We start from the raw sequence: 17,589 nt of genomic DNA on the forward strand, positions 1-17,589 counted from the left end.
CCTGACAGATGTGATCACCGGTGCAGAGCTTGAGATAGTCTTCTGTACTAGATAATGTCTTCAACAATGGTCCATGTGAAACAAGCTTTACCCGGAAGTTTTCAACCAAAACAGAAGTACAGAATGCTGAACCCACCCATATCATTCTCCTTTTTTTGTTTGCACGGTGCAAAATCCACTGGTTATTTATTTCAGTTTGACGGAGTATTTTTTTTCTGCTGTACAATAGAACCATCTTTTACACTTCATTTCCACGCCAACAGAAAAAAAAGGAAGCAAACGAATAAAACTATTCAGAAAAAAGGGAAATAAAGTAGAGCTATCCCAGTTTACTACTGTAGTATGTTTCTCTGGACCGTCTGATGAGACCCTCCCAAGAGTTTCTCAGAATCACAAAGCTACGCGGCTATTGTTTGTCTATGCCTGGAGGTCGCCCTTCTCCTCGGGCTCCAGCTCTCTCAGCTCATCGGCCTCGCTCCTCCTGCAGCTCCGGTAGAACATGCAGCTGATGATGATCTCCAGCACCACGCAGAGCGCGTGGATGTAGGCGATCGAGAAGGCCTCGCCGGCGACCCCCGGCGCCAGCCTCCCGGCCTTCCGGCGCTGCGACACCACCCGCAGCTGAAACAGCGCCTCGGCCGCCGCCATGCCCAGGTTGGTGGGCAGCGCCAGCGCCAGCGCCGTGGGCACGCGGCCCCTGATGAGGACGCACGCCCTGAGCACCGCGGCGTGCCCGGCGCAGCGCTCCTCCATGGCGGCCACCACGACGGCGAGGTTGCAGACGACGGTGGCGACGCCGACGGCCACGGAGTATACGATGGCGCCCGCGGCGGAGAGCGCGAGCTTGGACGAGCGGGAGGTGAAGCCCAGCAGGTCGGCGGCGCCGAAGGCCAGGAAGAGCAGCGAGAAGGCGGCGGCGTTGGCGGAGAGCATGGCGAAGGAGCCGACGAGGTGCGTGGCCACGAGCGCCGGGTACGCGCGCGCCACGGCGCCGCAGGGCGGGAGCGACATGCGCCCCCGCCGCCGCCGCTCGTGCGCCGGGTCCGCGCGGAGCACGCCGGCGACGCAGGCCTTGGCGAGCAGCAGGACGGTGAGCGCCACGGGCAGCGTGGCCGCGTACGTGAACACGGTCTGCGACAGCTTGCCGTTGAGCAGCGCGAAGAAGGGCGACGGCGGGAACCCCGCGGCGTGGAACATCCCCCGGAGCCGCGACGACACGCCGCGCAGCACCGCCCCCGACGAGGACGTGGAGGAGGACGCGGCGGCCTGGGACGCGAGTACGGCCGCGGAGAAGGGCAGCGCGAGCATGGCCGCCACGGGGCTGAAGCAGTGGTAGCCGTTGAAGAAGGCCGCCACGGCCGCCCTCATCACCCTCCCGGCCTTCCACGACGACGCGCCGCCATAGTACCCACCAGTCAGCAGCCCTCCTCTCCTCACCATGACGCGAGTCTCTTCCTACGAGGTGATAGAGGTCGGGCACAGGCAGCAATGAGCAATGAGCAATGCGGTGCTGTGTTGTGTAGCTCGAGTGGCGGAGTTTTTATGGTGGGTTGCGATGGTTGGCGGGAGGTCAAGACTCAAGAGGAGGAAGGAGGAGGAGTGTGTGAGAGTTGATCCGGGCCAACCACCGGCGGAAGGAACTGACACCGTAACTGCAAGAGGAAGAAATCAGAGATGGACAGGAGGAGGACCGGAGAAGAAGCAATCCACTCCTATGCCGAATTATTAATATACTCCTATATAGTACTGTGTGCGAGTACTGATTAGGCTAGAAATTAATCATCGCCATTTTTATCCGACGAGCGAGCGTTTCTTTCCTTTTCTTTCCGTTCCTTGCCTGTTATGTGCATACAAAAGAGGCGCATTGTGTTTGCCAAACGAAAAAAAGAAAAGAAAAGAAGAGAGGCGCATTGTAGGTGACGTGCGTGCGTGCGTCGGGTGCGAGCTAGATAGCTAGGTAGGCGATGGATGCATGCAGATCGAGCGGTGCGGGTGACGACGAAGGGGTTTCTTGCATCACATCCCACTCAATGGAGGGATATGTGTGCAGCTTTCGGACGGACGTGGAGGGGGCCTGGCGGTGGAACCGTGGCAGCGATGGTTCCGACGTTGCATATGCCCTGCGTTTCTTGCATCACAAGTTATTTTACCCACTCGATCCCATGTTTTACTTTTTTTTTGCGGGGAATATCCCATGTTTTACTTTAACATTTTTTTTGGGCGAACGATCCGAAACTCTTTATTAATCAAAATACCAGCATTATGATAAAATTCATAAACAAAAAAGGAAATACAATCCAGTCCCACAGCGTACACACCACCGGGCCGAAAAAAAAAGCTTCGGGCCTACATTCGGAGGAGGGATGGCAACATAGAAAGAACCCTAACCGCCTTTGGCTTGCGTCTGTTTGCATGCATGCCCTAGAAACTCTCTCCGCTCGCGACTTGTGTCACCAAGTCATGTTCTCTCTCCTTTTTGTTAGTCAAGCGAAAATCAGCTTAACTAATGATTTAGAAACGCTTACAAATATTCTAGCTAGATTTAAAATAGCAATTGAAAAATTAAGATTGTTCACTAGCCAACCACCCAAACTTCACCTCATTTGCACAAATGTACTGGGAAAGGAATATCACGTTTGCTTGTTTACCGAAGTTTGAAACTATCCAGAAAGTCCAAAATATTTACCAAAAATAAACCATAATTCATTATGTTGGTTGTTTAAATTTCATCTCATTTGCAGCGACAACTCAGAAGAAAATCTTTTGAGTTGGTATCTCAAAAATTGAGAGAAAGTCTAGCTTATTCATTTTTTAAATAAAATAAAAATCAAGCATAATTTACTGAGTCGGATGTTCAAATTTCTGCTAAGGAGAAAATTGCTTTTCAAGTCACTACCTCAAATTCGGATGTGGAGAAAGAGGAGAGTGAATATAATGTACAAGCTGGAAGAGGCTCGAAATTTAAACAATTTTGAGATTTGGGGAAGGAGGTAAACCTCATCATGGGCAGCCCAACCCGACGGCCTGGTCGGAGGAGGTATCTCTGCCCCTCAGGGTAAAATTTATGGGTGTAAAGGAATGAAATTCAAGAAAGTCCTCAACTGCTCCCGAGCACCAATGAGCTCGCGATGAAGAGTAAATTCAAAAATTCTGATTTGGTTTAGCAAACTTTGACAAATTTCATCATGGAAGACATTCGTGAAAGTTGCGGCAAACAAAAAATCAGCACTCCAAAATGTTTTTGAAAATGGTATTTTGGAGCATGAAATTTGTTTTTTTCCTTGCTACGACTTCCACTATTGTGATTTCAGGATGAAACTTTGTAAGCACTCAGATGTTTGCCATAAAAAAAACTAATTATGCTTTTACTGTTTATCCAGGCTTATTTGAGCTCGAGCTAAGAATAGCCGTGTCCTGAATATTCACTTGTAGCATGCACTACATTGAAGCAATATTTCCCCTTTTCCACAATATATTAGAATTTCTTGTGGACATGCTGTGTGCAGAACAAGAATAGGACACACACACCCAAAAAAAAAAAGTCCGCTAGGGTCAAAGTGGGACGACGGAGTACAACTGTCACTCTCGCTGTTGGGTGAAATTAGGCCAGACACCGAATTCCACCACCGGCCCATGCACTCAATTGGCGGTTGCCACGGTTGGTCATTTTGATATAATAATCAGTTGGCCTAGTGCTGGTGCTGGTTCTCCAGCTTTATTTACCCAACATTAGACTATTATTATTAGTTTATCTGGATGGAGGTTAGTTATGTTGCTTGCTTGCATGTGCTTCACTTGGAATGGAAGCTACCTCAGACTCTTCAGAGTCATACGCAACTATAGCCATCTGTTATTTTATTTTTATTTCGATTTGAGGAACGAGCACTGCATGTAGTTGACAAATGATAAGGCAACATGTGTGCTTAAGTTAAATTAAGGGCTGAGGCAGCATGCATATATGATATCCCTAACATGCTATCTATCTCAAAATATGTTTTGTTTAATGCAATTTCCTCCATTATCCGACCCCCACTTGAATGTCAAAATACCTTTCGTTAATCTGGCACCTTTGATTTTTTTTTTCATGGGATTCAATATGATATTTTTTTTGCTATATAGATGTTCCATTTGAAGATTAAGACATTTTCTCGTAAGCCACCCTGAACTCAATTGTGAAGGAAAATAAACTATTGAGTTTAATCTCTTTGGGCGGAAAAAAATCCTATATATGGGCCATGACCCTTAAGCTCATTATTTTCTTACGAGAAACCGCTAAAAGCACTGCCTTCGAAGGAAATGATCTTTTATGTACACAGTGCCTAAGGATGTGTTTGGTTGATTGCATCGTATTTAGTCACTATGCATACTTGTCCTACTAGGGTTTGGTTACGTATATGCAGACAAAAACAATCATCTGTATGTTGATTGGTTGCCTGCATATCCTCTTCCTGCATCATAGCGACGCCTCTACCAGTAGCGGAGCTACACAATTTTTGCTGGGCGGGCCAAGCTGAAGGAACGCGTTGATTTTCTCCCACATGACCCAACTTTTGCCTTCATTATTCACTGTTTTGGTCGTGGATTGGGCGGGCCACGACCATGTTTTGTTTCAACTAAGCTCCGCCTCTGGCCTCTACGCACTGTGTTTAGTTGCTCGCATTGTATGTGCTCATACGAGTGCATGTTAGTTGGTTGCATACGAGCATAGAGTTGTGCTCACCTTGTACCCTACTTGATGAGCTTACCCACTACTACTACACCTTACACACGATCACACCGAGCACACGAACACCACAACACTGCAATGACGATGAACCGGACGAAGATGATGAAGTTCTTCAATCTAAACTGACGATCCACCTTGCCAACTTCAACACTGTTGCATGCCTGCTTTCACATAAACTTGGAGTAAGCTTCTTCTGCCGCCTGCCTACTCTTATCCTAGGAGTGCACAAGATCAATAATTGAAGCAGAAAGCAATGGAGCACACAAGCATCAAGCAATGGAGCAGAAGAGCAATAGTAAGCATGCATGATCATACGGCATAGCAAGTTCAGCCTAGCACTACTATGGTGTCATCCTACCACCACATCCAAAAGAGGGTGTAATCCTACCACCGTAAGTTTGTGACCACCGTGAGGGGTTAGTATTGTTGGGGAACGGAAGCGTTAGGTTAACGCGGTTGATGTAGTCGAACGTCTTCACTATCCAACCGATCCTAGTACCGAACGTACGGCACCTCCGTGTTCACCACACGTTCAGCTCGATGACGTCCCTCGAACTCTTGATCCAGCAGAGGGTCGAGGGAGAGTTCCGTCAGCACGACGGCATGGTGACGGTGATGGTGATGTGATCCGCGCAGGGCTTCGCCTAAGCACTACGATGCTATGACCGGAGGCGTAAACTGTGGAGGGGGGCACCGCACACGGCTAAGAACAATTGTTGTGCCTTTGGGGTGCCCCCCGCCCCAGTATAAAAAGGAGGAGGGGGGAGGCCGGCCGGCCCTAGGGGGCGCGCCAATTGGGGGGGAGTCGCACTAGGACTCCTAGTCCTAGTCGGCTCCCCCCTTCCTTCCAACGAAGAGGGGGAAAGGGGAAAGAGGGGGAGAGGGAGAAGGAAAAGGGGGGCCGCGCCCCCCACCCCTTGTCCAATTCGGACTGGGTAGGGGAAGGCGCCACCTTTTGTGGCCTGCCTCCCTCTCTCCACTATGGCCCATGAGGCCCATTAACTTTCCCGGGGGGGTTCTGGTAACCTCCCGGTACTCCGAAAAATCCCCGAACCTCTTCGGAACCATTCCGGTGCCCATATATAACCTTCCAATATATGAATCTTTACCTCTCGATCATTTCGAGACTCCTCGGCATGTCCGTGATCTCACCCGGGACTCCGAAAAAACTTCAGTCACCAAAACACATAACTCATAATACAAATCGTCATCGAACGTTAAGCGTGCGGACCCTACGGGTTCGAGAACTATGTAGACATGACCGAGACACATCTCCGGTCAATAACCAATAGCGGAACCAGGATGCTCATATTGGTTCCTACATATTCTACGAAGATCTTTATCGGTCAAACCGCATAAACAACATATGTTATTCCCTTTGTCATCGGTATGTTACTTGCCCGAGATTCGATCGTCGGTATCTTCATATCTAGTTCAATCTCGTTACCGGCAAGTCTCTTTACTCGTTCCGTAATGCATCATTCTGCAACTAACTCATTAGTCACATTGCTTGCAAGGCTTATAGTGATGTGCATTATCGAGAGGGCCCAGAGATACCTCTCCGAAACTCGGAGTGACAAATCCTAATCTCGATCTATGCCAACCCAACAAACACCTTCAGAGACACCTGTAGAGCATCTTTATAATCACTGCTACCTCTTGAGCACTGCGTTGGTTTTCCCTTGAAGAGGAAAGGGTGATGCAGCAAAGTAGCGTTAGTATTTCCCTTAGTTTTTGAGAAACAAGGTATCAATCCAGTAGGAGGCCACGCTCAAGTCCCTTGTACCTACACAAACAAATAAGAACCTTGCAACCAACACGATAAAGGGGTTGTCAATCCCTTCACGGCCACTTGCAAAAGTGAGATCTGATAGAGATGATAAGATAATATTTTTGGTATTTTTATGATAAAGATAAAAAGTAAAGATTGCAAAATAAACAGCAATAAAAATAGCTTGTTGACGGAAGATTAATATGATGGAAAATAGACCCCGGGGGCATAGGTTTCACTAGTGGCTTCTCTCAAGATAGCATAAGTATTACGGTGGGTAAACAAATTACTGTCGAGCAATTGATATAATTGAGCATAGTTATGAGAATATCTAGGTATGATCATGTATATAGGCATCACGTCCGTGACAAGTAGACCGACTCCTGCCTGCATCTACTACTATTACTCCACACATCGACCACTATCCAGCATGCATCTAGAGTATTAAGTTCATAAGAACAGAGTGACGCTTTAAGCAAGATGACATGATGTAGAGGGATAAACTCATGCAATATGATATAAATCCCACCTTGTTATCCTTGATGGCAACAATACAATACGTGTCATTTCCCCTACTGTCACTGGGATCGAGCACCGCAAGATTGAACCCAAAGCTAAGCACTTCTCCCATTGCAAGAAAGATCAATCTAGTAGGCCAAACCAAACTGATAATTCGAAGAGACTTGCAAAGATAACCAATCATACATAAAAGAATTCAGAGAAGATTCAAATATTGTTCATAGATAATCTGGATCATAAACCCACAATTCATCGGATCTCGACAAACACACCACAAAATAAGATTACATCGAATAGATCTCCAACAGAATCGAGGAGAACTTTGTATTGAGATCCAAAGAGAGAGAAGAAGCCATCTACCTAATAACTATGGACTCGAAGGTCTGAGGTAAACTACTCACACATCATCGGAGAGGCTAGGGTGTTGATGTAGAAGCCCTTCGTGATCAATGCCCCCTCCGGTGGAGCGCCGGAAAAGGCCCCAAGATGGGATCTCACGGGTACAGAAGGTTGCGGCGGTGGAACTAGGTTTTCGTGGTGCTCCTCGATGGTTTGGGGGTACGTAGGTATATATAGGAGGAAGAAGTAGGTCGGTGGAGCCACGAGGGGCCCACGAGGGTGGAGGGCGCGCCCAGGGGGTAGGCGCGCCCCCTGCCTCATGGCCTCCTTGTTGGTTGCTTGACGTCCACTCCAAGTCCTCTGGATCACGTTTGTTCCAAAAATCACGCTCCTGAAGGTTTCATTCCGTTTGGACTCCGTTTGATATTCTTTTTCTGCGAAACACTGAAATAGGCAAAAAAACAGCAATTTGGGATGGGCCTCCGGTTAATAGGTTAGTCCCAAAATAATATAAAAGTGTATAAATAAGCCCATTAAACATCCAAAACAGAATATATAATAGCATGGAACAATAAAAAATTATAGATACGTTGGAGACGTATCAAGCATCCCCAAGCTTAATTCCTGCTCGTCCTTGAGTAGATAAATGATAAAAACAGAATTTTTGATGTGGAATGCTACCAAGCATATTCTTCAATGTAATTTTCTATATTGTGGCATGAATGTTCAGATCCGAAAGATTCAAGATAAAAGTTTAATATTGACATAAAAATAATAATACTTCAAGCATACTAACTAAGCAATTATGTCTTCTCAAAATAACATAGCCAAAGAAAGCTCATCCCTACAAAATCATATAGTTTGGCCATGCTTCATTTTCGTCACACAAGATGCTCTCATCTTGCACAAACCCGATGACAAGCCAAGCAATTGTTTCATACTTTAGTAATCTCAAACTTTTTTCAACTTCTACGCAATACATGAGCGTGAGCCATGGATATAGCACTATGGGTGGAATAGAATATAATGATGGGGGTTGTGTGGAGAAGACAAAAAAGGAGAAAGTCTCACATTGACGCGGCTAATCAACGGGCTAGGGAGATGCCCATCGATTGATGTCAATGCAAGGAGTAGGGATTGCCATGCAACAGATGCACTAGAGCTATAAATGTATGAAAGCTCAACAAAAGGAACTAAGTGGGTGTGCATCCAACTTGCTTGCTCACGAAGACCTAGGGCATTTGAGGAAGCCCATTGTTGGAATATACAAGCCAAGTTCTATAATGAAAAATTCCCACTAGTATATGAAAGTGACAAAACAAGAGACTCTCTATCATAAAAATCATGGTGCTACTTTAAAGCACAAGTGTCGAAAAAGGATAGTAGCATTGCCCCTTTTTTGGGCCTTTTTTTATTTGGCCTTTCTTCTTTTTTTTGGGACAATGCTCTATGAATGATGATCATCACACTTCTATTTAGTTACAACTCAATGATTATAACTCGATACTAGAACAAAGTATGACTCTATATGAATGCCTCCGGTGGTGTACCGGGATGGGCAATGAATCAAGAGTGACATGTATGAAAAATTATGAATGGTGGCGTTGCCACAAATACGATGTCAACTACATGATCATGCAAGGCAATATGACAATGATGAAGCGTGTCATGATAAACGGAACAGTGGAAAGTTGCATGGCAATATATCTCGGAATGGCTATGGAAATGCCATAATAGGTAGGTATGGTGGCTGTTTTGAGAAAGATATAAGGAGGTTTATGTGTGATAGAGCGTATCGTATCACGGGGTTTGGATGCACCGGCGAAGTTTGCACCAACTCTCAAGGTGAGAAAGGGCAATGCACGGTACCGAAGAGGCTAGCAATGATGGAAGGTTGACAGTGCGTTTAATCCATGGACTCAACATTAGTCATAAAGAACTCACATACTTATTGCAAAAATCTACAAGTCATCAAAAACCAAGCACTACGCGCATGCTCCTAGGGGGATAGATTGGTAGGAAAAGATCATCGCTCGTCCCCGACCGCCACTCATAAGGATGACAATCAAAGAACACCTCATGTTTCAAATTTGTTACATAACGTTTACCATACGTGCATGCTACGGGACTTGCAAACTTCAACACAAGTATTTCTCAATTTCACAATTACTCTACTAGAACAACTTTAATATTACCACCTCCATATCTCAAAACAATCATCAAGTATCAAACTTCTCCTAGTATTCAACGCACTTATATGGAAATTTTTATTATGCTCATCTTGGATCCCTATCATATTAGGACTAATTTCACAATTAAAGAAAATTACCATGCTGTTTAAGACTCTCAAAATAATATAAGTGAAGCATGAGAGATCAATAATTTCTATAAAATAAAACCACCGCCGTGCTCTAAAAAATATAAGTGAAGCACTAGAGCAAAAACTATATAGCTCAAAAGATATAAGTGAAGCACATAGAGTATTCTAGTAAATTCCGAATCATGTGTGTCTCTCTCAAAAGGTGTGTACAACAAGGATGATTGTGGTAAACTAAAAAGCAAAGACTCAAATCATACAAGACGCTCCAAGCAAAACACATATCATGTGGTGAATAAAAATATAGCCCCAAGTAAAGTTACCGATAGACGAAGACAAAAGAGGGGATGCCTTCCGGGGCATCCCCAAGCTTAGGCTTTTGGTTGTCCTTGAATTTTACCTTGGGGTGCCATGTGCATCCCCAAGCTTAGGCTCTTGCCAATCCTTGTTCTATAATCCATCAAATCATTACCCAAAACTTGAAAACTTCACAACACAGAACTTAACAGAAAATCTCGTGAGCTCCGTTAGTGAAAGAAAACAAAACACCACTTCAAGGTACTGTAATGAACTCATTCTTTATTTATATTGGTGTTAAACCTACTGTATTCCAACTTCTCTATGGTTTATAAACTCTTTTACTAGCCATAGATTCATCAAAATAAGCAAAGAACACACGAAAAACAGAATCTGTCAAAAACAGAACAGTATGTAGTAATTGTTTTCTCCCAACACCAGGCCAAGGGAGACGACGAAGTGTTCTCCCAACGAACCTTCCCAGGCCGGAAAGAGGCGCCAAAGGGCGAAGCCCCTGTCGCCGAGCACCAGGGGGAGTCAATTCCCATGGAAACTGGGGGTGAGGGCCGTATCCAATTCGGCCCTCAATCGGACTCGATTCCGGAGACCGGCACGGCTCCAGGATCCGGCACGCAGCCTCCTTCGAAAGGAGGGGGTGTGTCTATTCCTCCGGTGACCCCTGTCCAACCAGGGGCACCAGGTATTCTGCTGGAAACGCTGCGAGGCACTTCCATTATGGAGGAGCACCGTGTTCTTATGGGCACGGTGATTGAAAGGGTTCAGTCCGCTAATAGCGGACTGACCGAAGTCTGTAGCAGCCTGCTGACAAGTTTTGAGGTAAGCGACATAGAAGGAAAAAGTCCCGATATGGACAGTAGCCCCTGAGACACTGTCCGGTGCTCGGAAAGAGAGACCGGACAGGGGATCAATACTTTATTTATAGGAGACTAACCTTATATGAATGGATAAGCAGGCGTCGCTGCTAGCCGCGACCTCGCATACTGCCGAAGTCTCTGAACTGAAGCAGAGGCTGGAGCGAGCCGAGAACGAGCTCGGCGAGGTGAAGACTCAGCTCCAGGTGAAGCAAGGTATGAAAACGACTTGTTGTGTTTTCGGAAGGAATAAGCAGTGTACATTGACCGGATTGTCATAATATGTGTAGGGGCGGCGACCGAGGTCGATGCCCTAAAAAAGGCTCTGGCCGAAGCCGAGGGGAAGGCTGTCGAGCAGCAAGCCGCCCGGAGAAAGCTCGAGGCCCGGGTCAAGGAGGTCCAGCAGGAGCTCCAAGATGCGGTGAAAAAATGCGAGGCCTTAGAGCATGATGCATCGGTTCAAGGGGCCGAACTCGCCAAGGCTTGTAGGAGTGTGGAGACCGCACGAAATGAGGCCCAGGCCGCCCTCCAGGAGATCTAGGAGGCCAAGAAGATCACAGCGGGTAAGGCATTTAAGCTGCGAAGTAAGTATGCGGAGAAGCAGTACCTTTTACTAACCCGGATTCGGAGTTCCCCAAGGGCGTTTGCGGATTTACCATGCAGCGTACCAGACGTTGCGGAGTTCTACCAAGCCGAAGGAGGGGGTTCTACGGAGGCTCTATTCTGGTCGCAGTATGCGACGCCAGAGCATCCCGTGCCCTTCACTGATCGGCTGAAACAGCTGGTGGAGCTGCACAGGGTGGCCGAACTAGCCATGAAGGATTTGATGATCCAGCTGTGGCCAACCGAAGCTGTGCCCGGCAGCTACTTCGGACTCGTGAGGCGACTAGTGGAGGCCTGTCCGCGGCTGGATAGCGTCAAGCGCTCAGCCTACATCGAAGGTGCCCGCATGGCCTTCGCCCATTGCAAGATGTGGTGGGCGAAGATGAACGCCGTCAACGTGGCCAGAGGGCCGCCAGAGGGCAAGGAGCACCGCACACCCGAACGATATTTTGCGGATGTCCTAGAAGGGTCTCGACTTGCAGCAGCGCAGTGTGGGCAAGACATTATTTTCGAATGAATACATTCGAGTTGTCCTTTGCCTTGTATTATGAAAACAAAGCCTGTTTTGTAATATAATTTCATTATGCTTTAATTGTTTCCTCCCGTGCGGCCGTGTTGTATGCAATCTGAGGGTTGGCCAGTCGTCGGCTTCTGCCCTCGCGTAGGTAGTACGGAGGTGTTCGGGATGGAATCTAAACAATCTTGATCCAATTGTATGGTCCTTGAAGGAGTTGTTTAGCGCAACGAACAAGGCAATCAGACTATACGGCTTAAACGCCCTCACTTAGCCATAGGAGTTTTATAATAAAGCATGGGCGCAGCCCCTGGTCCAAGCCAGGGTGATGTCAGCATCTGATCGGGAAGTGTCGATCCTTCGCATAACGCGGAGAAAATCTCCAACGATTTTGTAACCCTCGAACAGCTGACCAGCTCTCGCCGTATCACGACAGTTAGTTTTCGGCTTTCTCTACTGAGGTGCTCATCCGGTCAAGGCCAGGGCACAATCGCAGTAGTTCTCCCTTTACTACCCTAGCCGATGTAGCGGAACGTAGGGTAGCAAGCACAGGAGCCGGGCAACCCAACTATTGACCAAAGACATGATTCGGAGCCAATGCATATAATGCTAAATTCGGGGTGCCGAACTTATCTATAAGAAGTGTTCGGGCTTTGCTGCCGTATTGTGGGGCGACAAGTAGCCCCTGGCGAATAGAAACATACAAAAGAGTACCGATGCAGCCGATAAGCAGATCGAAATAAAATGAAGTAAGAAGCGAAAACCACAGAAACTGGGCCACAAACCATTTTTATTATAACTGGATGGATACGTCAAGGCGTATCTTGTACAGACGGTGCGATAAGTATCCGGGCTATTTAACATGCCGGAATCAATAGGGTGCAGCGTGCGGGTCCTGAGAAATAACTATGAATACCGTCAAGAAGAACGTATAGAGGTTACCCTACACACCTGTGCTGCTTGCCTCCGTTGTATGCCAATCCTTTGAAAGGACTTGTGATCAAGCCCGTGGAAAAAGGTACCCGAAACAAGAAGAAAAAGTGAAAGTATGAGTGTCCGGGATCGGTCTGGCCGAACTGTAGGTCCTGGATTAGCTTGTGCCTCCGTCGATGTCCATGGAATTTTGAGTGCGTAATTGTGTACACGTGGTACGAATGCCACTACCTCATCGGGACTGGGACGGAGGCCGAATTGCTAATCAAGCTCTTGACGAGCCGTTCCATCCTGTTGCAGTGTAGTCCGGAACCTCTTAATGACGTCCGAGGGCTCGACAGTCGTACTATGGTGCTGCTTGAGAAGGCCGCTCTGTGCTTCTGCTGCTAGGGCGGCGGTGTGCTCCTCTGTTTGGAGGGAGCACTCCGTATTGCCATTGACTGTTATGACGCCGCGTGGACCGGGCATCTTAAGCTTGAGTTAAGCATAGTGTGGCACTACATTGAATCTAGCAAATGCGGTTCGTCCGAGCAGTGCGTGATAGCCGCTGCAAAAGGGGACGATATCGAAGATTAACTCTTCGCTTCGGAAGTTGTCCGGAGAACCGAAAACCACCTCCAGCGTGATTGAGCGCGTACAGCGGGCCTCTACGCCTGGTATGACTCCTTTAAAGGTAGTTTTTGTTGGTTTGATTCGTGAGGGGTTAATGCCCATCTTCCGCACTGTGTCCTGATAAAGCAGGTTGAGGCTGCTACCACCATCCATCAGGACTCGTGTTAGGTGAAACCCGTCAATAATTGGGTCGAGGACTAGTGCGGTTGAACCGCCATGGCGGATACTAGTCGGGTGATCTTGACGATCGAAGGTGATCGGGAATGATGACCACGGATTGAATTTGGGGGCGACTGGCTCTACCGCGTAGACGTCCCTAAGTGCTTGCTTGCGCTCCTTTTTGGGGATGTGTGTAGCGTATATCATGTTCACCATTTTGACTTGAGGGGGAAATTTCTTCTGTCCCCCAGTGTTTGGCTGCCGGGGCTCTTCGTCCTCGTCCTCACTTGTGATCCATTTTCTTTGTTTTCAGCGTTTAACTTGCCAGCCTGTTTGAAAACCCAACAGTCTCAGTTGGTGTGATTGGCTTGTTTGTCTGGGGTGCCATGTATCTGGCACGGACGGTCGAGTATGCGGTCTAGGCTGGAAGGTCCTTCATTGTTTCTTTTGTAGGGCTTCTTCCGTTGGCCGGACTTGGAGCCACTGAATCCGGCGTTAACTGTGGTGTCATTGGTGTTGTCGCCATTGCTTTGGCGTTTGTGTCTATTGCGCCGGAGCTTGCTGGTGCTGTTCTTGGCCTCGGAGGGGCCTGCCTCGCTGGCTGTGTTCTTGCTATGAGCCAGCCAGCTGTCCTCACCCGTGCAAAAGCGGGTCATGAGTCCCGTAAGGGCTGCCATAGACTTCGACTTTTCTTGGTCGAGGTGGCGTGCTAGCCATTCGTCACGGATGCTGTGTTTGAAGGCTGCTAGGGCCTCAGCATCCGGACAGTCAATGATCTAGTTCTTTTTGGTTAGGAACCTAGTCCAGAATTTTGTGGCTGATTCTCCAGGTTGTTGAACTATGTGGCTTAAGTCGTCGGCGTCTGGTGGCCGGACATAGGTTCCTTGGAAGTTATCCAGGAAGGCTTCTTCCAAGTCCTCCCAGCTGCCGATAGAATTTTCAGGCAGGCTGTTAAGCCAGTGTCGAGCTGGCCCTTTGAGCTTTAGTGGGAGGTATTTAATGGCGTGGAGGTCATCTCCTCTAGCCATATGGATGAGGAGAATGAAATCCTCGATCCATACTGCAGGATCGGTTGTGTCGTCGTATGATTCGATATTGACAGGCTCGAACCCCTCGGGGAATTCATGATCCAGTACCTCATCTGTGAAGCAGAGAGGGTGTGCGGCGCCTCTATATCGGGACGCATCGCGGCATAGCTCTGATGGAGTCCGTTTGCGGCATTCGGCCCGGGCGTGGTTAGGTTTGTCATGTTCGAATAGGTAGCTGTCGTCGTGCCTCGAGGCGCGTCCTCGCGATCCGTAGATCGATCTTGTATGTCCTGCTCTACTGTCCAGGGTTTGCCGGAGGTCGTGGTGTGATCCTGAATTCTTCCGTCTCTATTTTTACGGGGCGGTGGGCAGGTTGCTGTTCGGCCTGAGTTGTCGCTTTATCCCGACCGCGGGGTGGCCGGTCGGCTGCCCTGTCTCGACCACGTGGTGGTCGCTCCGCATTACGCGAGGGAGATATGTGCTCCGACGCCTCCTCACCGAATTGAGGTAGCAGTCTGCGTTTCGGGTAGCTCCTGGCTGGGCGCTTGAGGCCGTATTCTTCGGCTGTCAGGACATCGGTCCATCTGCCGACGAGCAGATCTTGTTCAGCTTGAAGCTGCTGCTATTTCTTTTTAAGGCTCCTTGCAGTGGCTATGAGCTGAAGCTTAAAGCGCTCCTGCTCCAGAGGATCCTCATGCATGATGAAGTCTTCGTTGCTGAGGCTTGTCTCCTCCTCGGAGGGTGGACGGTAACTATCGTCCTCCGAGTCATCTTCTATGGTCTGTTCATCAGGGTTATCTTGCCCGTTGTCATGTTCCTCCTGTTCGGATGCAGCTCCGACAGGGTCTTCATTGTTTTCGGCGTCACCCGGAGTACTATTTTCTCCGGTGCCAGTGTTGCCATCCTTTGAGCGACGGGGCTTAGAATGGCGTTTGGGCCGTCGGTGCTTGGATTGCGTCTCAGAGGGTTTATTCGCATCTGGCTCTTCTTTGTCGTCGCCAGATCCTTTAGGTGTATCAACCATGAACACGTCGTACGAAGAGGTGGCCGTCCAACGTCCAGTGAATGGCGGGTCTTGGCCTTGCTCCTTGTCGGCATCGTCGTCCATACCATCGATGTCTTCGGAGCCATAATCAAGCACGTCGGTTAAGTCATCGACAGTGGCTATGAAGTGGGTGGCGGGTGGGAAGCAAAATTCCTCGTCATCCGCCTCTAGCTCGAACCGAATGTAGTTCGGTTGTGAGTCCTCCTCCAAGGACAAGTTTTTTAAAGAGTTTAGTACGTCACCCAAAGGTGAATGCTGGAAGGTGTCTGTGGCGCTAAATTCGAAAATCGATAACCGATCCAGCTCGGTGTCCACATGCATACCTGGTCTGGAACGTATAGCCGGAGACGAGTCCGGAGTTCCGTTGACGCAAACATTGCAGGATGTCGAGTCCGTGTGCGGCTCCAATGCCGCGGACTTTGTGGCCTCAGAGGGCACAATCTACTTCAGTTGTGAGGCCGTTGCAGCGACATGATCCATCTCCTGGATGTAATCCGATAACAGATATAAGTCATGTTCATCGGGACGAGGGGGAGCGATCGCTGCGGTTTCAAACCCATTGAAGATCGAGTCTCGACGGGTATCCGCGACGTAGTTCAGGCTTCCAAATCTGACCTGGTGGCCAGGGGCATAGCTATCGATCTGCTCCAGACGGCCAAGTGAGTTGGCCCGCAGTACGAAGTCGCCGAACACAAAAATCTGTCCGGGGAGGAAGGTTCTTCCTTGGACAGCATCATTATCAACGATTGAAGGGGCCATCAAACCTTTTGTCGATGGCACAGTGGAACTCTCAATGAAAGCACCAATGTCGGTGTCAAAACCGGCAGATCTCGGGTAGGGGGTCCCGAACTGTGCGTCTAGGATCGATGGTAACAGGAGACGGGGGACACGATGTTTACCCAGGTTCGGGCCCTCTCTATGGAGGTAATACCCTACTTCCTGCTTGATTGATCTTGATGAATATGAGTGTTACAAGAGTTGATCTACCACGAGATCGTAACGGCTAAACCCTAGAAGTCTAGCCTGCATGACTATGGTAATGTGTATCTCTATCCGGACTACGCTCTCCGGTTTATATAGACACCGGAGAGATCTAGGGTTACATGGGGTCGGTTACATAAGAAGGAATCTTGATAATTGGTCGCCTAGCTTGCCTTCCACGCCAAGGAGAGTCCAATCCGGACACGGGTATAGTCTTCGGCCTTCATATCTTCATAGCCCATCAGTCCGGCCCAATGAATAACAGGCCGGACGCCCGAGGACCCCTTAGTCCAGGACTCCCTCACACGTCGTAACACATCTTCTGGTAATGCGGGTAATTTTGCTTCGAGGCGGAAAGCACCTCGCTCAGGTAGTAGACCAGGCGTTGGACTGCTTGGACCTTCTCCTTCTCTGGTCGCTCGACCACTATCACCGTGCTGACTGACCGTGAGGTTGCGGCGATATAGAGCAACAACGGCTCCTTCTCGGCTGGCGCGGCCAGGACTGGTGCGGTGGAGAGCATGCGCTTGAGATCCCGGAAAGCTTCATCCGCCTGGTCGTTCCATTCGAACGGCGTCGTCTTCTTCATAAGCTGGTATAGGGGCAAGGCCCTCTCGTCCAGCCGGATGAGAAACCGGCTGACCAAGGCCAAGCAGCCGGTGAACTTCTGGACATCGCGCAGCCGAGCCGGCTTGCGCATGCGCTTGATGGCCTTGATCTTCTCCGGGTTTGCCTCAATGCCGCGCTCCGAGACGAGGAAGCCGAGTAGCTTTTCGGCCGGGACGCCGAAAACGCATTTCTCCAGGTTGAGCTTGACCTTGTATTCGCGCAGGTTGGCGAAGGTCTCCTTCAAATCGTCGTGGAGCATGAGGT

General features: G+C 48.7%; 1 protein-coding gene across 1 annotated transcript; it reads right to left on the reverse strand.

Moving 5' to 3' along the window:
* Nucleotides 1-271: 271 nt before the first annotated feature.
* LOC109755662 (uncharacterized) lies at nt 272-2,691 on the reverse strand. Its single transcript, XM_020314556.4, has one exon. It carries the CDS (start codon nt 1,438-1,440, stop codon nt 418-420), a length of 1,023 nt encoding a protein of 340 aa, XP_020170145.1. The 5' UTR covers nt 1,441-2,691; the 3' UTR covers nt 272-417.
* Between the last annotated feature and the right edge of the window lie 14,898 nt (nt 2,692-17,589).

The sequence above is a fragment of the Aegilops tauschii genome, chromosome 5 (genome assembly GCF_002575655.3).
Source record: "Aegilops tauschii subsp. strangulata cultivar AL8/78 chromosome 5, Aet v6.0, whole genome shotgun sequence".
NCBI classification, from domain to species: domain Eukaryota; kingdom Viridiplantae; phylum Streptophyta; class Magnoliopsida; order Poales; family Poaceae; genus Aegilops; species Aegilops tauschii.